The sequence below is a fragment of the Pleurodeles waltl genome, chromosome 6 (genome assembly GCF_031143425.1).
Source record: "Pleurodeles waltl isolate 20211129_DDA chromosome 6, aPleWal1.hap1.20221129, whole genome shotgun sequence".
In the NCBI taxonomy this organism is placed as follows: Eukaryota; Metazoa; Chordata; class Amphibia; order Caudata; family Salamandridae; genus Pleurodeles; species Pleurodeles waltl.
The window spans coordinates 1,653,972,475-1,653,994,778 of NC_090445.1; the positions used below are offsets into that span (position 1 = coordinate 1,653,972,475).

The following is a 22,304-nucleotide window of genomic DNA, read 5'->3' on the forward strand; positions in this document are numbered from 1 at the left end:
TGACTCATTGTGGACAGGCTCGGTATCATAATCCTAAACCCATGGAGATATTGTTCATTTTGTAAATGGAACCGCCTTATTGTTCTTGTGCATCTAAAACTTTAGTTGGGGCAGGTAGTTGGATAAGATGTTCTGGTAATTACATTAATGACAATAAACAATAGCCTAATTTAAGCTGTGATGCTCTGGTTAATCACAAGAAAATCTAACGTGAATCTTATCAATAAATGAAAAAATGAGGATTCTTGATGGAGAGCAGCAAGTCAAATAATAACAGGGGGTATTCAAGCATAAATGAGTATGTGGAACCCTTGAGTGAGAAGTGCTGGCATAGGTAAGGAGGTCTGAAAAGATATAAACACATCTGGAACAGCACACAATTGTAAGAATGAGAGCCAGGCCAGAGATACTAACTGGTAAGAATGGGGATATTTGGGTGTACTACTAAAAACTGGTGATGGTCTTGAGGTTGAAGGACAAGTTCAGAGGGGATTTGGGGTTGAGCAGCCTCTCTTTAGGAGGCAAGATAGGTCATAGGCAAGAGCTGTGGATGATGGAGATTTCTAAGATGTGGCACTATGCTGCTCTTTCCCTGGTTTGGTGTACTTTAGGCACCCATGTGCCAACACACACACACACCCTGGTGCAACAGTGCAAGGGTGTCTGCATTGTTTAAAGCATTGTTTTTTGCTCTGGAAGGGGTTCCTTTTTGTGCAAAAGCTATTCATTAAGGGTTTTCCCAATTTGTATGTGTGCTGTGCAATGCACTATACATGGAGGGTGGGAGAAATTAGGAGAAATTACAACATCACTCGTCATCACATCTGCCTAGAATAGATGTACAATTTTAGTGCATATCCTTGTTCACAGTTCTTTGTATAGAGGGTTCTGTGTTAAGAACCAGTGGGTGGTTGGATGGTAACACCCGTGCAGCTCCCTTGGAGAGCCCCTAAATACACTATAACACAAGGGAGCACATTGCGCAGCTTTGCGTTACTTTTGATTACAATCCAATGCATATCTTAATTTGCATTGGATTGAAAATCCCTCCACAACACATTGTGTTTGGTTGAATAATTAAAGTACTGCAAACCTGATGCAAAAGTTTTTCTAAATCTGTTCCCCTTTCTCCATTTCTACTGTGAAGGTTAGATACAATGACTGTCTCCTGGTAGGATTTCTGCAACACTGCATATTGTTGGACGTTTTTTGAGAGTCTCATTGCGGAAAGGAGTTTCAGAGCTCATGCTGCAACAATCAAAGCCATTTACAATAGGTTATTTGGTGTTTACCTTATGATTGATCCCAAAACTGAGCGACATGTATACTCCTTTAGCACTTGACCCTGGGAGTGGTGAAATTAAGCAGACAGAGGCATCTCAGTAAGATGGTGTAGAGTAGAAACTCAGAACCTAATGACACATCTAATGACAAGCTAATAAACCAAGCTATACCCAGTGCTTTTACTTAACACTAATAATCACAGGTCACACTCATTTTAAATGGTACAGAACATTTAAGATACAATGTTTATGGGATGGAATGAGCTTAGTGATACAAAGACATTCACAGTTCAATAAAATATGAGACGCTAAAAGGAGGAATCATTTTAGTGTGGTAGAAGTGCAACCGTCCTGGGCAGCTCCATTCCTGGTACCTGCCTGCCCAGGAATCTGTAAATGTCCACATTCTAGAATCGTGAATGGTGGTTCAATGTAAGTCAGACATTTCTTCTTGTGTGGGAGTTAGTGCTAACTGTGCACTGGTGGATTCTCGGATCCTGCCAACCCCTTTCAAGAACTGTAGTTTACTTACTCCTAATGGGGTGTTTTTTTCCCCATTTCAAGTGTTTCACTCTTGCATAGTAACTATCTGTCCTTTGATATCTTGACGGCCAGACTAGGCGTGCAGGTCGCACCAGAAGACGGGGTCAGAGGGTGTGTCCTTGTAATTTCTACTGAGCAGAATCCTGCTGACTCAGACATTGCTGCAGTCCACGTTGGTTGCACGTGTGTTCACCCCTCAAGAAGCGGATGTACTCAATTGGTGCGGCTTGCAGTCCAGTGCGTTTTGGATGGTAGATCTTTTTCGGACATAACTAAAACCTCCTATTTCAAATCAGGCACAAAGACAGCTTCTTTTGACAGCCTGTCAAACTCCTTAGGTTATTGGTTCCAAAACTAGCAATGGGGAGGTGTCGGTCAACACCCTAACCCTGTTGAACAAAAGAGGTTTTTGGTTGCCACTACTATGGGACCCCTGGATTCTAGAAATCTTGCACTGACTGGTAGTTTTTACCCCATACTTTCACTAACTTTGCTGATAGACTTTGCGCATTCTAAATAACTGAGTCTGGGACCAGTTTCAGGCAGATCCTTCCCTTCGAGTATTTCTCCATGAGTGATCCTGCCATAGTCTTTGTCTTGCATTGTCACCAGGATGGTGGGGTGAAGTTGGGAGTCTCTAGTCAGGACTGACTCAAAACAAAATCACAAAAGATGGAGAGGCTTCTCTATGTCACCACATAATCTGGTGTTAGAAGCCCATCTTGGAGAGAATGAAGCCGGAAGTGGGCCGAGGTGTTCCTTACATTACAAAGGGAGTATTCGGCTAATTTCCGGTGTGGAGGAAAGGGTACGTTTTTGGCATGGCCATAGAGTACCCTTTCTGCTGTACCGAAGGTCAGCCTACCTCATTTAAAGGTAAGTGGACCCTCAGTGTGTCAGCGGGGAAGACTACCCTGTCCCCACCATTGACTTACACTTAAAACAGCCCAACAGAGTAAGGGCCGTCTGAGGTTTTACCATTTGCTCGCCTATCCTATGTAGAGTGGGTGAACAAATTACAATTTTTTCACTTTTGCTTACCTCCATCCAAAACATGGAGATAAGCGAAATAAAACCATTTCAATGAATCCAACACCATGGGAGGGAACTCCCAAGACGAGGGCTCATTTCTTTTTTTAGTTAGAAAAAAAATACTGCTTTGGGATTTTCTTATTGAAAATAAAAAACTGAAAGTATGCTATAGGGCTCTGTCATGCTGGTGAGCCCCTTACAGCACCGTTTAAGTGCATTAACAGGAAATGCAGTGATGGTGGTTCCTGTCAATGTAAGAGATGCTCACCGCAGCAACAGACATCACTAAGCTTGGAGTGCAGTTATTTTGTCACCCTGACAGAGCGACCACACTCTAAATCAGGCCCCATGTCTCCTATTCTCCTCACTCTCATGCCTGGTCCATTTTAAAAGGTCTCAGAAGCATGGAGAGAAGCCATGCAATTCACATAGCTGTCTGTGTCTCTTTCCCTTCCTGACAGGTTCCATTCCAATGCAGGAAATCAAAATGGATTTCTGTGTCACCATAGTGACATATGACAGGACACCCAAAGCCTTTATTTACTGTACACACACACACACCCCTCCCCCCTGTCCTGTGGTCAGAACAAAAGACCTGGTAAAAGTGACAGTAGACCAATCGAAAACACACAGGATGGGCCAATAGGCACTTCTCCGTGCCAGGGGATCTTTAAGGTCTGTCCTCTAACAGTAATCTGATGCTTCTACCACCGTCAGTTCACTATAACCTGTTGAGTTGATGATGCAGACTTGAGGTAGTACACGGTGTGCCAGTCCCTACCACAGACCCGGGTACTTGGTTTCATACCCTGTCACAGAAAATCCTCATTGTGCACTCGTTATTGCTGTGTGTCTGACATGAAAAAGTAAAACACTCACAGAAGAGGGTGTAGGAAACTCGAGCCATAGGTGCATTGCCTCCAGAGCCCTGCAGGGGGCCCTTTCTGTCCCAGACATATATTTCTAATTAGAGCATAAATTAGTGAGTACATGAATGAGTGGACAAGTGCCTGAGGGTGAGTGATTCAGTCATTCAGTGAAAGGGTGATGACACTGGTTATGCAAAAGCTTCTTCAGAGATAAACAGCTGACATGAGCAGTGCTCCCCTATGAGTGTGTTAACCCCTTTACTGCTTTTTCATGACCCTTTCGCTGTTTTCTGCTACAACTTCAAGATGTATATGTAAGACATCGCACTGCAAAGCTGTCTGAAAGTCTTAAAAAGTGGGCTGTGCTTGTCATGAGCAGCATTGTTTATGCTTCCAGCTCCAAGATGCAAGTGTCCAAAACTAACCCAACAAGTACAAAATGTTCCAGGTGAACAGTGTTTCCGGGTGAACAGTATGCAGAAAAAATATTTGAACTGGGAGTCAACTGTCATCCATGGTTATTTTATGTCAAGACGGCCATAGGGTTTTTCATCTGTTTTTATCACTTCTGAATATAAGCAATAGAAAATGAATTTAAATGTGCTGAATTGAGAATAAAGTGTATTTCAATAGACCGATTTTAACAGAATTGGTGTATAGATTATTTTATGATAGAATGGCATCTTTAGAGTGTGTGATACTCTATGAGAACAGGTAATAATGATGCAAGTCTGAAGCCAAGAGGCACGACGGAATAACATGCTCCTTAAGAGACACAGGGCCCCAAATGCTAACTGATACTCATAGTGACACCCTAATAATAGTACTATGTGAACTGCTGTTGGTCTCCAGCCTCCAGTGTAGCCACCCTCTTGACATCCGGACATCACTTATGTTTCTCAGGCAGTTTAAATCACAGCTGGTACCTTTCATTACATTACATTTACCTGTGTCCTGATTGGTCAGCAATTAGGGCATAAAGACTCGCCTATTGAAGAATTTAGGTCCATATTTATGCTTTTTTTACACCACATTTGCATATTTTTTTTGGCACAAAAACAGCACCAACTTACATAATATAATTGTATTTTGTAAGTTTGCGTCGCTTTTGCGTAAAAAAATTACACAAATGCAGTGCAAAAAAAGTATAAATATGGGCCTTACTGTTATAATGGATTCATGTCACTTTGCACAAAGTATTTTTGTTAACCAGTCATTCAATTGTCGTGCACTACAATTTGGCCTAGGTGTCCATTTCATGAATGATAGCTTATCTGGGAGGCTTGAAGCACGGATGGGTTCTTTCTAGTGGCATCTGAGATGTCTGATCCATCTGCAGGGGAATGGTTAATCCTGAACTCGTCAAAAGCTAGTAAAAGCTTGGTCTACAACCTACTACCATCACCTACTTCAATGTTTAAAAGAAGACTGAGGAGAACAGGTATAACTTGGTGAGATTAGAAAGCCGCTGTGGTGGGATACCATAAATTGGCGGTTTTTCCCTCCCTCCAAGACCACTATTTCCCACATCATTTAGAAATGGGGAACAGGGTTGAACTGTCTGTAGGGTAAACTCAGGATGCCTGAAGGGCTTGTCGCCCAGATGAGTGCATGGGCTGCTGTTATGACTGTTGGCGGGCCTGTTTTATGGTCTGTTGGGCTGATTTTACTGTTGATACCTCTGATATTACCACAAACATTGCATGTAGCAAGCTCAAGTTCAAGCAACCTCCCATGACCTGCAAAACACATATACAGCATGTCTTTACAAGTTTAAAACTGCCTTGGTTTTCAAATGTAGGCCACTTTTCTAACTACGTGAATCGCTAATGGGAGCTACTTTTATTTTGGCACTTAAGCCTATTTCTGACCCTGATGGTGAACCACTGCTGGCATTTAATCAAGGCGGCGATCCCTCCACCACAGAGTTGTCGCTTTCATGCATTGAGAGGTCCACAGTATTTAGAGTGGTCCCCACATTGCATTTGTTGCCGGCCAGGTCCACTATAGAGGCATGGTGGTCTTGGGCAAGGAAAACAATTAACCATACACACAGAGGGAGAAAACGATCTACCCGTCATCAGTTGCTTGTTTTTTTTTTTGTTGTGTTTTTTTTTTTACACAAACATGCTTCTGCTCTGGGAGCTTGTCTGTGGAAAAAAAATCAAAGATTGAATGCTGATCTGGCCAAAAATTACAGTGCCTGCTTCATGTTCAATTCTGACATAAGTACCTCCACTGTTCCACTGAAGTTGAATGAAGTCAGCAAATTTTGCCTGCCTGGGGCAAAGGATTCCAGTTAAACTTTGTACCCCACCCCATCAAAGACCTGCTCTTGATATACTAAAACATCTTTCAATGCCTGCAATAATCTTACATTGTAGCAGTGAGTGTCGAGGTAACTGGCTTTTCCCAGCTCAACCATGCTCGGAGATCCCAATAAGGCTGGTGTTCCACAGTGAATATCCTTGCACTACTGCCCTACTGCCTCTGCTGTGAATTTTATAAAAAGAGGTCTCTTCAAAGGAGTTTTTCATGTATTCGCTTCACCTTTTATGTATTAGATTACCAAAATATAACCCAGAAATGTCTTTTTTTATTGTGTGTTTTAGATACTTTTGGTGTAGATTTACTCGTTTTTTACTAAAAAGACATGTTTACCTGTCACCCCAGTTCTAGTTTACATTATATTTGCTTATTTCTTTTGCTCCGTTTTGCTTCTGCATAGTATGGATTTGTAAGTCACATATTCCTTGCTTTTCAATTGCACGTTGTTGTTTTCTAAGCCCAATACGTATACTGACTTTCTTTAAGGGATGCTTTGTCAATGACAATAATTATCTTGAAGATGGACTAGGGCTGCACTCACTAAAACTATTTTGTCGACGAGGGACCACTTGTTTGAACAATGTAGAAGATAAGGTTGAGCAAAGTTGAAACATTTTCTTCTGCTAAGTTTGTACAGTTTTCTGCTAAATTTTGCAGGCTGACCTGCCCTTGGAAACGTTGCAAAGTTTTAATTTGTAGGTAAAACAACAAAAAAGATTTTTCACAATAAATCTCTGCCAAATAAGTTTTTCCAAGAAAAGACTACGAACATGTTTGCAAGATTTTTGATCCAGATTCAAATGTTGCAACCATCGAAAAGTGCAAAGGTTGTAAACTTTTCAAAACTTCACAAATCAACTGAAAAGTTGCCCATCCCACTAATAGATCTGTCACAGGTCGCATGAAAGACAGAGACCCATTTTTCTTATTAACTTTTGGCCCATCTCCATGCTTCACTCCAGGCCAGGACCAGACCAATTTCCACACTTTCCTTTCAGAAGTCACCTACTGGATGTGGACAACACTTTGAAAGTGAAGTGAAAGTTGCTGCGAAGTTGACCTGAAAGAAGACTAAGGTACAGATAATGGGGCAGCTCCCCTCTTTATTGTGGTCTCCAAAATTGGACCATCGCCCAAGCCCTTCCACACAGACAAGAACCTTGAGGTCTGTTTCAATGACTTTCTCTTTCTCCACCCAGGTCTCTCACATGACCTCTACCCTTTTCTGCCATATTTACCTAGTTGGGAAGATCCTGTCACTCAATCCCGAAATTGTGGGAAAGCAGTGGTACGGTCTATTATCCTGTCTCGCCTTGAACATGGCAATTCAGTTGGGTACACTGCCTCTGGCCTTTTTTCATGTTCCTTTGATTGAAATGTCTCACCTGGGCAGGAAGGCTCTACAAACTGAAACTATCCTCCTGCCTCTGTCAGACTTTTCTCCAACCATCTGAAGTTTCAAAAAGCTTTGAAAACCTGTCTGTTCATGTTCTCTATTTATTCATCACTTTCTTCAGCAGCCAGACCTCCTCTATCAGTCTTCTTCTGTGCCAAGGCACACTTTTGATAGCAATTTGGGCTTCCCAAATTCTAGGTTGGATAGATAGATAGATAGATAGATAGATAGATAGATAGATAGATAGATAGATAGATAGATAGATAGATAGATAGATAGATAGATAGATAGATAGATAGATAGATAGATAGATAGATAGATAGAGCAAAAATGAGAGTGAAGTGTATAACAACAATAACAACACTAATGACAATACTACTACTACTACTGCTACTACTACTAATGATGATGATAACAATAATAATAGCAACAGCAATAATAATCATCATCATCCTTATCATCGGCGTCATCTTCTTCATCATCCTCATCATCCTCATTATTATTATTAGGCTGGTTTACAATAGGAGTCACATGGAAAACTTTTTTTCTGTTTCAAAGACAGTTTTCAATGTTTAAAAACATGCAAAAGTCATAGATGAAAATGGATTCAATATTTGTCTCAAAATATTATTACTACTTCGAGCTCAACACATTTTTTATGAAATAATTTCAACATTACAAATCATAACATTGAACTGGTTTATTGGCATTTGTGTCATTTAGTTCTCCTGAGCATACACAAGAAACAAAACAAGTAGCTGATAACATTATTGGGTTAACCTTAGGGCTTAAGTTCATGAGTGAATGAATCAATGTTTGCTTCTAGTGCTGTGCACTTCCTTCCCTCTACCTGCCCAGGCACCAATGGCTTAAGCACATTTAATCTGTTTAGTAAGGTTTAATAACTTCCCTATGGCACTCTGACCTGTGGCAGCCATCTTGGATGTGTGGTATACGAGGAGGCTTCCTATTTATAAATGAAAATATAGAGTACCTAGTTCGATGCACTCCGTCTGCCTCTCGGACATCCTCACTCTAATGAAAAAATCTCCAGTGGGAAATCAGTGTGTTCTTTAAATAACTGTGTGCACTTAAAGGAAGGAAACTGAAACCCTCAGCATCTTTTAATGGCACTCTGAGAAAACCTTTGCAATTATGTATGGACAAGATGATAACTCATTTGGGATATTGACAGGGTGCCTCTGTTGCACAGAAAGCAGGAGAACTACGCACATTTTATCATAAATATTCTGGTTTCAAGAATTATGCACATTTATGAATAATATGCTGGTTTCAGCATGTTCTGCAGGGAAGCGAAATTCAGAATAAGGAGCAAATTATGTGCATAATTCCAACCACATAGCGATAACATAGCATTTGCAATGCAATAGGTCTCATGTTTGCTCGGGTTAGAGCTATTAATGTTGTAAATTCCATATTGGACTTTTCTTGCCACATAAATTGAAAATTAAAATTAAAACAGTTGACATAAGCGAGACGATTCAAAGTACCATGGACGCCATGAGCATGAGGGTGAAGGAGAGACGTAAAAGAAAAAATAAGTTTGCTTACAATTCAAACGTATGAGCAAACGTGCAATTATCCATGTAACAGGGTCGGTGTCAAGGCGGTAATAAAACCGCCCAAAAGAGAGACAAATGTAAAGCATTTACCAATGCTAAGAAAGGATTTTTGAAAGGCAAGCCCATGAAAGAGTGATAGTGATGGGTGTGCAATGGGCGTGGTTTTAAAGCCCACAGATAGATTACAACAGGTCAAAGCGATTGCGAGTTCGCCCTAAAAAAAGGAATGTCAACCACAGATGAAAAGTGCTGCCACCTATGTGGAAAAACACGAGGCAACCCCTTCACAGGGACTGTTACAGGTGTAAAGTAATACATTTACCAAATTAAAGCTGGCCTGCACCCTAAAAGATACTGTGAATGGCTCTATAGTAAAAGTCCTGGGCTAAAGCTGAATCTGTACCATAGTAAACTAGCCCTGAACCCAAGACTAACTGTAACCCTAAACCTAACCCCTTGCAAACCACTCCAAGTAAAATAGGAGGTGTCCCTTAGTAAAGCTGTGCATATCCCTAAGCAAAAAGCATGATCTGGCACTCAGTAATCATATATAAGTTGGACCTGCTTCTCAAGCAAAGCTCAGCCTGTATCCAAATTTAAAGTAGATACTACACTTTAAACACAGACCAGGTAAATCTGCATCTTCCTTAAGTAAGATTTAAGGTCTGCTTTTGACTTGGATAGCGGCCCACCATCCAACAGCATGGTGGAGGACATTCCATCCACCACCCTGGCCAGACTCCAGTTATGACAGTTCTTCTGAACACAGTGAAAGTTTGGTGCAAATGCTTGGCCACTCTCTTCTGGGTCAGGCACCAAATGTTTGTTGCTTTTCGAAAACAAACTCTCAAAACCAGAATGTTCTTTATTTCCTGCCCAGTTTCCTGCTAGTGATAAACAGACACAAATCAGACTATTTGCTCTAAACAGGGCAGTAAGACCGCTCCTCCAATTCTATAAGAATTCCAACAGTAGAGACAGTGGGGACACCGCCCCTAGAAAGTTGACGGTCGGCTCAACTCTAAACAAGGCAACAGACTCTCAGGCCCATATTTATACTTTTTTAGCGCCGCATTTGCGTTGCTTTTTGACACAAAAGCGGCGCAAACTTACAAAATGCAATTGTGGCCCATATTTATACTTTTTTTTGCGCCGCATTTGCGCCACTTTGTTACGCAAAAACGGCGCAAACTTGCACAATACAATTGTATTTTGCAAGTTTGCGCCGCTTTTGCGTCAAAAAATGACGCAAATGCGGCGCAAAAAAAGTATAAATAAGGGCTTGTATTCTGTAAGTTTTCGCCGCGTTTGCGTCAAAAAGCGGCGCAAACGCGGCGCTAAAAAAGTATAAATATGGGGCTCAGTTTGGCGGACAGGGTTCTCTGCTACATTTGTTGTTTGTTTTCAATTGGGTCCTTTTCACCTGAGGGCATATCTTCGCTTGAACCCGACAGTAAAGCCAGATGCAGTGAAAATGTGGGTCTGCATCCCGGGCAAAGCTGGACCTGCACTGAAGGGTAAATGTTAACCGGTCACTGGATAAGCTGCACTTATAATAACTCAGTGGCTCCATTTACTGTAAAGCTAGGACAGACCTAAGATAGAGCTATTGCTTCTTGCAGGATAGCTTAGATGTGTTACGTGAGTTTGCAGACATAACACAATTACACACACATAATACCGCTCAATGTCAGCTCAGGGTTTTTACGATGATATTAAATTCCACTTTAATAAAAGAATGAAAGTACAGGTTCCCTGGATGCTGATGTAGATAGTTTTTGGCCTAAACCCCTTTTCTCACGTTCATAAATCAGTCCAGGGTTTACTTCGTGGTTTGGTTTGTTGAAACAGCCCTCATAGAATATAACGGTGGTATAACTCCTCTGAGAGTCCATCACAAGGAGGGATGCTGATCAGCTCTGGAGACTGACAGTTCTTAACATGGTAGTTCATCGGGGTTATTCTTTGAGTAAGATAGGACACTGCCACCTAGAGACAGACTCAGGTGCTTGCAGGGTTTAGGCTTATTTTTATTTCTAAAGAAAGACTAGTCTAAAATTTTAAATCAGTACTGAAAATCGATCTATTTAAATCTCCCGTGGACACAGTCAAAGCATGATGTGTTCTTAAGGATACTAACGTTATGTAGGAAACCCATGGTTTGGGTCTCCATCGACATCACTCACTGGGACCAATAGGAACTACTCTCGGGAAATCCACTTGGCTGTGGCAGGTAGGAAGACTGGATTAGCCTTTGGATAAGGTTAGCATCACCCAAAAGTTTGAAAATATATATCTATTGAGCATTATAGAGTTTGTATTGCACCATCATTCCACCACCTGTGTGATCACTGCCAGCTGTGTATATCTGACCCCTGTGATGTGACAGTATAAAGCATAAGAAGTTTAGGAGGAAAGAGAACTAAGACTGTAGAGACCCGAATTTTTAAAAATAAAAAAGCAAAGTAATGTGGCAGATGCATGAGGGTCACCCATTAAAAACAATTATAAAAAGGACCTAGAGGACGAAATCTGTATCACTGAGATGGGGCATGGAAGCCAACCACAACTTTATATTGGCCAGCTGCATGCCCACATGACAGCTTGGACTGCCCCCATCTTACCCTCACAAGGAGAAGATTCCACATGAATATTGGCACAGAAAAGTATTCAAGGTGGGATAAGGGATACAAACTGAAACATGGGATGGATGCTGAGCAGAATTCACTGTTGGTACGTTACTGTTGTATTGGATGTATCATTGAACTTCTCCTTAAGAAAAGCCCTAGATCCCTATTAAACCACTGGAAAATGTCAACATTTTCAGTGCTGCTAATCTAGTGGTCTGGGTATGGTTATGAGATTCTTTAGTGTGAGTGCTGCTGTACCTGTGGAAGATAATCAATGGACTCACAGTTTCAATAGCCTAGTTCAAATGGAGCTTAGCTTGTTCTTGGTGGAAGGCCAGAGGATCTCCCTAACTAGCAGAGTAATTATATAATCCAGACCAAGAGAGATCAAAGATAGCTTTCGACCTCACAATGCCTTGAGTTCAGATTCTAGTAGCACAGGGTCCAGGCCAAATATGTGTATTTCCCCAACCAAGCCAGACAGGAAACACAAATAGAAGGATATGGCGCCTAAAGAGACTGGACAAACAAAACAACAGTTAGCTATTCTCTGGCTAGGTTTCATTCGGCAAACACACAGAAACTTCCAAATGCCACTTAGACCTTCACACAAACATGTCACTAGTATCAATTCAGATGCCAAAGTTTTGTGTTTGACCTGAATCAGGTTAACAACTTGTGCAATAATGCCATACTCTTTCACCTTCACACATTTCACCACATAAAACCTGGCGAATGTGTCTGGGAAAATGTGGTACACTCCATTTGTGGCAGCTTGCAATGGAGGGGACACGCAGTACAACCACTTTATTCTACATTCCAACGTGTTGAACTTGGAATTGGTGGCGAGGTGTCTTAGGTTGCGAATACTGTACAAAATACTGCACTCTGTCATATTGGTATTTACTTGGTGTAATATTACACCGAGGGCTGGCTTTAGGGCAGTGCGACCGGTGCAGCTGCACTGGGTGCTGCCTTGAAAGGGGGTCATTGACTTTTGGGGACTGGGGGAGCGCTGTGTTTTGCAATAACTTACGATTTAAAAGCACCTGATGCAGAGTTCCTTGTGCGTCCAGCTTTCAAGCAGCGATAAAAATGTCATGATAACTTGTGATTAATGTTCCTGGTGAAGAGAGAGATCGAGTTTTGACTAGTGGCAGTTTTGACTCGCGGCAAAGTAGCGCAGGGGGTTAATATGCATGCTGCAAATAGAATACCTGTATTTTATGTGGATAGCTAAGTGGATTAGTAAAGCCAGTCTTTACCAGCACAATTGACTGTATGTGAGAGAGATGATATTGGGAGATGAGGGGCACTGATGGGGGGTGGTAGTGAGGGAATCTGAGGAGGAGGTCTTGGGAGGGCCACCAATATAAGATTGTCAAACCGGGCGCCACCAGCACCAAAGCCGGCCCAGATTACATCTTCAAATACCGCTGAGATTTTGCCCTTTATGCACTCGTAGTTTTAGGGTTATGGAGGGGCATTGTTGTCCTAGAATGAAGGAGTGCAGGAGACTAACCAATGGATGTTGTGAACACCTAGAAAGCTATAACTTTATGAATTTTCGAGGATATTGCCAGCAGTTTTTCCTACCCTAGGTACCACTGTGACTTGTCTTAAATAAAATTGAGCAACAGTGCAGATAGGGTGGGGATGTGCCCCAAACACCCTCATAAAAAGGTTTCACTATGGCAAAAAAATGTGAAAGAGTAAATATATAAACAGACATTTCTTACATATTTACCTTAGCTTACTTTTTGAGCTTTTCCCCTTTGTGAAACTTTCCGTCGTTCTCTTCCTCTGTCTTTCTCATATGTGTCTTTTGCTCCAGTAATTGCCTAATGCAGAAAAATAGGTACCTGCCCCAAAAACAAATGCCGGTGCCCCCCACCGGCAAGCACAGCCTCAAATTAAGCACTGATGACATAACAAAAAACATGCGGGACTCAGACAGAACCATGAATGAACGCATCATCTTTATTCGTACTCAGAAAACAATCGCAACACGTTTAAAGAAAATGGAAGCACTTCCATTTTCTTCCACGCGATGGCGCCAGAAGATAACAATTACAGAGTCGTTTCAAGCTGCAGCGGAATTACATAACACCCAGCGGACATGCCAACCATTGTCCTGAAATTTTAATTTAACGAGGGCAGTCGGAGTGTTCTCGAAACAATCTATATTTGTTAAACATTCGCTTCTCGTACAGAAATCGCGGCTACCGGGCTGTAATGCTACACATACGTTTACAAGTTTACACTCCATAGCAAAGGGTGCAGTTTTACAATCAATGATTACAAGCCGTTTTACAAAGAGGGGTGTCAAAGGGGAGAGCTATGTGGTTGTCTCCTCACCATGGCTGCGAGACGAGAGGATGCTGAACCTGAGGTCCCAGGGTTGTGGGGGGGCGTTTTTCATTCTCCACTTGAGCTCGCATCAGAGCAGAAAGAAAGGCGCTTTCCTGTCAGGCTGAAAGTCGGAGAGGATTAATGTATCACTGACATTAAGCAGGGACATTTAAACCCTCCCCGGATTAGGAACCCGAAGAAGCAGGGATTTCTGACACAGATGCTACCATTAAGCGCCTCGCAGGATGCTGCGCCTTCTTCGCGTGGCTGCAGCGGGCGAGCTCATGTTGGACATTTCAAATGAAAGTGTCACCTAATCTAGAAAGCGCGTGATCTCAGAATGCCGCGTCCTGGCCGTGCTCTTGCTGCGTTTTACTCCTATAGCAAGGGCTGAGAGGTGAAACCGATCATGTACTTCTGTTGAATCAAAAGCATGGATCTGAGAGCCTTTGATTGCTCGGGGCCGGGACAGAGGGGGAGAGGGTCTCTGTACGCACTAAGCAGAAGAAGATGTTTGTGGCCGGCCTGTGAAAGTTTTGGGTAAGCTTTTGAGTTTGGCGTGTGTTTCAAGATTCGCGGATTGGACCACTTTCAGCACCACTGTCTATGAGCTGGTGATGTATTTGACATAGGAGATGATGTGGCACCGGGGACAGGACTGGGCGCGCGGACAATTAACGTCTGACCCTCAGGATTCTGGAGGGCGCAGCACTTGCCCCCGAGCCCCATCTGTTTTCAGGGTGTCTCGTCTCCCAGCCCCTGCTCCTGCCTCTACCTCCCAGCTCCAGAGGACTGGAGGGGGCGGTCTCTCTCTGCAAAGCGTCCTGACATCAGATTGCGTTTCCTTGGCCGGCTCCTGTCAGCCCCACCCCCCTCCCTCCCTTCTCTCTACCTTCTGCCTTCAGAGGAGAGCTTTACTCGCATCTCTGCGTTCCAGTTCTGTGGTGTGGACCCGGGGGTTGGGATTTTCAGCAGGGAGCCAGGCCACCCCGCCCGAAGTGTGGGGTTACAAAGGTGTGAGGTGCCCTGCCGCGTGCACACAGCCCTCCTGCCAAGCTCCCGGGGGCGTGCCCTGCTCCCCCTGCACCTCGCCTCTGCAGTCACTGCTGCCCGCTAGCGCCGTCCCAGCAATAGATCTGGTCGTCTGGGGACAGGTCAAGCCGGTGCCCTCCACACCAGATCTACCGGAGGCTCAGAATGTCCAAGAAGCGGCCGGGGTCCGAGGTGGGCTGGAGGGCAGCGCAGGCAGCCGCGAGCACCATGGAGCCCGGAGTCTGCTCAGAATGAAGCCCGCCCGGCGCAGGGGCCGGAGGAGGAGATCCCAGGCGAGATGTCGGTGCCCTTACTAAAGATTGGGGTCGTCCTGAGCACCATGGCCATGATCACCAACTGGATGTCGCAGACCCTGCCCTCCCTGGTGGGACTCAACACCACCAAGCTCACTGCAGCCAACGCCGGGACACTGGACAGGAGCACGGGAGTAAGTGAGCCGTCCGGCGCTGCAGTGTGCGCGGCCGCCACATGGTCTTCGGCGCACGCCGGCTTACACTGCATGGGGCAGGCTTCTGACGTGCACTTTAGTGGGATACCTAGTTATTCACGGTTCGGGTTATGCAGAGTGAGGGGGTCCTGGAAGAGAATTTGGATTAACACCCAATGGAAGGCAGCCACATGGTCCTCGGTGCGTGCTTGCTTACGGTGCACGAGGAGGACTTCTGAAGACAGATCCAACCTACGCAGGCACCCTGGACGTGTACTTCGGGGGCATAGCCCTGTTATACACCATTCATTCACAAATCAGAGGTGGGGCCGTGGAGGGGAATTCAGAGAACTCCCCAGTGAAAGGCAGCCACGGAGTCCTCGGTGCACGCCTGCTTGCAGTGCATAGAGGCAAGCTTTTAAAGGCAGCCTCTACACCCTGGACGTGTACTTCAGTGGGATGCCCCTGTTATTCACAATTCAGTATATACACAGTGAGTGGAGCGCGGGGGGGGGGGCGTTCTAAATTGATGCACAATGAAAGACACGCATATGCTGCGCGCGCACGCCGCTTGTAGTGCCTAGGGGGCAGTCTTCTTAAGGCAGAGCCAGCGCTACCTACACCTCGGAGCTGCACTTTCAGGGGCTACATCTCTCATGAATCTTCCAGTCTAGGAGCATTAAGTGGGCAGTGAATGGGATTCGCATGTTCTAGTTGTAAAGAAATATACTGAGCGCTGCGGGATCCCAACGGCACTTGGCGGCCCTCTTTGGCATGAGTTGAGAGATGTGGACGTCCTCTCACTCTAGGAAAGATATTGGATGTTGGGGGTTGTATTAAACCCGGATGTCCCCGTGCCCTTATGGATAAGTGGTTAATCCAGACCCGGACACAAGAGGGCATTCCAATGGCCTCCTCCGGCCTCTCAGTGGCCTCCCTCTCGGCAGATCAGCGCCCCAGGTTATCCGAGGCGGCGCTGTCATTGCGCCGATGCCAGACTTCTATTTATAGGCGCCTGGTTTTAAGGAGCACAGTACTTGAAGCAATGACCGGTAGTCTTTGTTACGGATGATGCGAACAGATGGTCATTGTAGCTCTAAGCATGCGCCTCCCGTACCCTCGAGTGCCTGCTTTCTTTCACCAGAGGATGCTGTGTTAGTCAAGCCGCGCGCAGGTTGCAAGGCAGCCGCATGGTCTGCACTGCACACCTAAGCCACAGTGGAGGAATGCGGAGAGCACCGGGCTATCTTTCGGCTGGTCAGCGCGTGCGCTAGAAACAGAAGCTCGTGCTCAGAGGCCATAACTAGAGTTAGTCGAGGCTACAGAGTTCGCGTTTGCCTCTGTTCTGTAGAAGGGCAGCACACAAACACAGTGACGCTGCCTATCCGAATGGACAAGCCATGAGACTGGATGTTTCTGTGTGTTTGTGTGTGCTTTTTTGTGTTTGTGTTTTTAGATACGCGTATGGGAGTCACTGTGTGTCTTTACGTGTTTGTAGGCATTTTATTTCATGTAGTAATTTGTGTGCGTGGTTGTGCCTGTGCGTGTCAGTGTTCCTGCGTCTGTCAGTGAACTCCCTTGTGTGTCCGTCTGCTTCCTTGTGTGTAAGAAGGAGACTGTTGTTGAACTCATTACCCTGGTGTGTTATTAGGAGAGGTGCTGGAGCCTGTTGGGCTGGGACCAGCGAGCCCCGAGGCATCTAGGCTTTGTTTCTTTTTGAATCCTTTCAGGCGTCCTTGGGCACCCATCACCTCCTAGGTCCACAGAGCTCTGACAGAACCCGGACTCTCGAATCCCTCAGCCCCTTCCTCACAGCAGGTCACTGAGACTGTATTCACCCATAGGCCCCGTCCTCACGTCTCCTTGCCTGCCTGTCTATGCCCGGCTACAGTGGAGGAATACAGAGAACGGCTGGCCCTCTCACTGTACACACCTGTGCCCCGCCCTCCCTAGACACCCTCTCAGTGTGCACACCTGTGCCCCGCCCTCTCTAGGCCCCAGTGCACCCATGCCCCGCCCCCTGGATACCCCTTACTCTTCACGCCTCTGCCATGCCACAGATCTCGCTGACAGCACACACCCGCGCCTGACTGTAGAAATGTTTGCCCCACCCAAGGTCTGCCTGACAGTCCTCCCCTATGCCACGCCCCCAGTCCATCTAGCAGCACTCTACTAACTTCCACCCTCTCCAGGCCGCCCCCACAGTGCTTAATTTGTGCTTGTTGTTTCCGGTGCTGAGCACCGGCACTTATTTGTGAGGGCCGGGGTTTATTCTTATGCCTCAAGCATTTGCTGCGAGCAAAAGACACATATAGGAAAGAGGGAAGAAGAAAAAACTAAAAAGCGTCATAAAAGGAGAAAGTAGAAAGTTGCAGGATGAGCTGAAGGGGCGGGAGTGGCCATAAATGGATTGAAAAGGCCCGAGATGGCTTCAGGATTAGTCTGCCTCAGTATTCAGTGCTGGCAGATTTAATTACAGCAGTCTTGTGTTTAAGAGAAGGGCTTTGAGCACAGGCACCTCTTTATTTACAAATTAAGCACTGCGCCCCCATGCTTCACATGCAAGTCTCTTTGACTGCACTCCCTGTGCTCCGTCCCCAGGTCCCGACTGCACTCCCCTGTGCTCCGCCCCCAGGTCTCTCTGACTGCACTCCCTGTGCTCCGCCCCCATGTCTCTCTGACTGCACTCACTGTGCTCCGCCCCCAGGTCTCTCTGACTGCACTCCCTGTGCTCCGCCCCAGGTCTCTCTGACTGCACTCCCTGTGCTCCGCCCCCAGGTCTCTCTTACTGCACTCCCTATGCTCTGTCCCCAGGTCTCTCTGACTGCACTCCCTGTGCTCCATCCCCAGGTCCCGACTGCACTCCCCTGTGCTCCGCCCCCAGGTCTCTCTGACTGCACTCCCTGTGCTCCGCCCCCAGGTCCCTCTGACTGCACTCCCCTGTGCTCCGCCCCCAGGTCTCTCTTACTGCACTCCCTATGCTCTGTCCCCAGGTCTCTCTGACTGCACTCCCTGTGCTCCGTCCCCAGGTCCCGACTGCACTCCCCTGTGCTCGCCCCCAGGTCTCACTGACTGCACTTCCTGTGCTCCGCCCCCAGGTCTCTCTGACTGCACTCCCTGTGCTCCGTCCCCAGGTCCCTCTGACTGCACTCCCTGTGCACTGCCCCCTCAGACTGCACTCCCCTATGCTCTGCCACCCTCTGACTGCACTCCTCTGTGCCCAGCCCCAAGATCCCTCTGACTGCACTCCCCTGTGCTCCACCCCCCCTCTGACTGCGCTCGCCTGTGCTCCGCTCCCCAGGATCCTCTGACTGCACTCGCCTGTGCTTCACCCCCCTCTGACTGCACTCGCCTGTGCTCTGTCCCCCTCTGACTGCACTCCCCTGTGCTCCGCCCCCAGGTCCCTCTGACTCCACTCAACTGTGCTCCACCCCCCTCTGACTGCAGTTCCTTGTGCTCCGCTCCGCAGGATGCTCTGACTGCACTCGCCTGTGCTCCACCCCCCTATGACTGCACTCCCCTGTGCTCTGCCTCACAGGACCCTCTGACTGCACTTGCCTGTGTTCCGCCCCCCCTCTGACTGCACTCCCCTGTGCTCCGCACCCAGGTCCCTCTGACTGCACTCCCTGTGCTCCGCCCCCAGGTCTCTCTGACTGCACTCCCTGTGCTCCGTCCACAGGTCCCTCTGTCTGCACTCTCCTGTGCTCCACCCCCTCAGACTGCACTCCCCTATGCTCTGTCGCCCTCTGACTGCACTCCCTGTGCTCCGCCACCAGGTCCCTCTGACTGCACTCGCCTGTGCTCCGCCCCCTCTGACTGCACTCCCCTGTGCTCCGCCCTCCAGGTCCCTCTGACTGCACTCTCCTGTGCTCCACCCCCCCTCTGACTGCACTCCCTTGTGCTCCGCCCTCCAGGTCCCTCTGACTGCACTCTCCTGTGCTCCACCCCACTCTGACTGCACTCCCCTGTGCTCTGCTCACAGGTCTCTGTGACTGCACTCTCCTGTGCTCCGCCCCCTCTGACTGCACTCCCCTGTGCTCCGCCCACAGGTCTCTGTGACTGCACTCTCCTGTGTCTGCCCCCTCTGACTGCACTCCCCTGTGCTCCGCCCTCCAGGTCCCTCTGACTGCACTCTCCTGTGCTCCACCCCACTCTGACTGCACTCCCCTGTGCTCTGCTCACAGGTCTCTGTGACTGCACTCTCCTGTGCTCCGCCCCCTCTGACTGCACTCCCCTGTGCTCCGCCCTCCAGGTCCCTCTGACTGCACTCTCCTGTGCTCCACCCCACTCTGACTGCACTCCCCTGTGCTCTGCTCACAGGTCTCTGTGACTGCACTCTCCTGTGCTCCGCCCCCTCTGACTGCACTCCCCTGTGCTCCGCCCACAGGTCTCTGTGACTGCACTCTCCTGTGCTCAGCCCCCTCTGACTGCACTCCCCTGTGCTCCGCCCTTCAGGTCCCTCTGACTGCACTCCCCTGTGCTCCGCCCTCCAGGTCCCTCTGACTGCACTCTCCTGTGCTCCGCCCACAGCTCTCTGAAAATAAACACGTCTCACCCCTTTGTGACGTTGGCCTGAATGCTCATTTGCTGCCCAGCCGCTGGCTCAGTCGGGCTCAATTTTGAGCGAGAAGATAGGGTTCAAAGGCAGCTCACAGAACTCGGGCTCATGGTCACTGGTCACCCCTCAGGAGCTGCTCCTGGCTGCATCACGGCTAATGCTCCCATCACGGATACTCAAGTATTTTAGCATTAAGTCTTGCGCGACAGAAAATGAACAACTGGTCACTAGCAAAGCGAAGTAACTGCACTTAGCCCACTACCCGGCCTTCCCATTTTCTTGAGACCAAAGAAACTTAGATCAACTGGGACATCAGGTTATTTTGCGAAGATCACACCACGACCTACATTTTGTCACAATGAAGTAGTGTTGCTCGGACATAGTTTTCGATTTGTGAATGAAAAAAAAGACAACTGTGCAGCACAACTTTGTGAACGAACCGCATTTGTAATGTCACGTGGTGACGTCACTAGCTGCGCTCATGCTTAAAGGATGTTTCAGAGGGACGCTAAACGTTGTGCTACTGTGCAAAGGCGCCCGTCTTTCTCTTGCGTGAGATTTATACTTCCGATTCACCCTTCACAGAAACAACTCATAAGGAAAAGTTGCGCAAATTGAGATATTTTGCAGTAGTCAAATATTTGATGCCTTGGGCTATCACGAGACACACCGTATGCCACTGTTTTCACCTGGATTTATTTGGTGTTAGCATTTCACATAACACCAGATTTTGCAGGCCTGTCTTTTCGTGAAATTTTAGAGCGTTCGCGCTTTTCTAAACCCGTTTTGCCCCTGGGCGTAGACAAAGAAGGGGAGGTTGCTTGCAATGCAATGCGATTTTGGAATTGCACTTGTGAGAAGTTTCCTAGCAAAGCGCTATGTTAAAGCAAAATGTCACCGCGTTACAATTTGCACAGCTTTGCTCTGCGAAGCGCCACTGTGCGTTCCATGAGCACTGGTAATTTGCATAATAAGTTTGAGCTTATGTCCCACGTGGGAGGGCCTGCACTGTACCTCAACTCTGCAGGTCTCCCTGGTATTCTCACCAGCTGAAAGTACCGATGTTTCGGTGGATTGAGGAGGTATGTAAAACACAGAGGTCCAGAATCTCTACTGCCTCAGGCTGTAACGAAGGCGCCCTCACCAATCAACTCTGTGTTGTCTGCCACAAGGGCCAAGTCAGGCATCCATTTTTATTGAACCTGGTCGATAAAATGAGTACCAGAGATGCCTACCAGCTACCTATCAGCAAACAGAAGCATCGTTTTTTTCATTGCCGTTCAGTATGCTCCAAGAAACTTGCAAACATATATTGCATTATTTGTGTTTGGTGAACAGTCGTATGGAATTGGCTCTCGTGGCTACGCGATCACTCAGAGACTGTCTGTCTTATTTTGTGACCCACTTCCCTTAAACCCATGTACTATGGGTAAAGATCATCTCCTCCTCTGTCTCCCTTACACAAGGGTCCACACAGCGTTGCCCCCTCTGCCCCCACGGACCCCTTCCAACAAGACATTGAGGTGCCCTGGTCTTCCCCGGCCATGATCCCTCTTTCATTTTCATGGATAGCCCAGCATGCCCTCCTTCTACTCGGCTCCTTAAGTAAGAAATGCGGACTGCCCTGGCTCACCCTCTTTCATGGCACTCTAATATCAGAACAAATGGCAGCCCGCACCTCTCCTCTCAATAACTTCATTTTAATCGAACCTTAGGTGGTACCTGAACCCCAATGTTCACTCTCTCTGCTTTGTATCTACCCTTCTTCCTACAGGCTCCAATGGGTGACCTGCACTCTCCCCTAGCTAGTCCTCCTTGTATTCGGGCCTTCGGAGGTCCCAGACCCCCAGCTTTAACTCTGTCTCCTTCATACCAGGACCATCCTCCTTGGTGTCCAAGACCTTACGTGGTCCCAGACCCCCAGCTTTCACTCTGTATCCTTATTCCAAAACGATCCTCCTTGGGGTCTGGGACCTTAGGTTGCTCCAGGCCCCCACCTTCAACTCTGTATCCTTTATATCTGGAACATGGATGGTCCTACATCTTCCCATCCTGACTCAAATGGGCAGTTCATCATCTCCATCCCTCTGACCTCCTTTTATCCAGATCTTAGTTGATCCCAGACCCCAGCTTTCACACCTTCCCTTCTGGCTCCAAAAGCAGCCCGGCAACTTGCCATCTCACTGTACTAATATTCACACAAGAGATCCTTCATATCATGACCATGGTTCTCCCTACTGTCTCTACAGA

At 46.8% G+C, this 22,304-nt stretch overlaps 1 protein-coding gene across 2 annotated transcripts in view; it reads left to right on the forward strand.

The window, feature by feature from the left end:
* The window catches only part of OLFM1 (olfactomedin 1), a 171,295-nt gene that overhangs the window by 37,204 nt on the left and 111,787 nt on the right, over positions 1-22,304 (forward strand). The window contains exon 1 of one of the 2 annotated variants that reach the window (XM_069241582.1): positions 14,928-15,496. The exons of the other annotated variant lie outside the window; for it this stretch is intronic. Within the exon in view, the coding sequence (XP_069097683.1) occupies positions 15,347-15,496 (150 nt within the window). The 5' untranslated portion in view covers positions 14,928-15,346. Of the gene's footprint in view, positions 1-14,927; positions 15,497-22,304 lie in introns of those variants that run through there. 2 annotated transcript variants of the gene reach the window in all.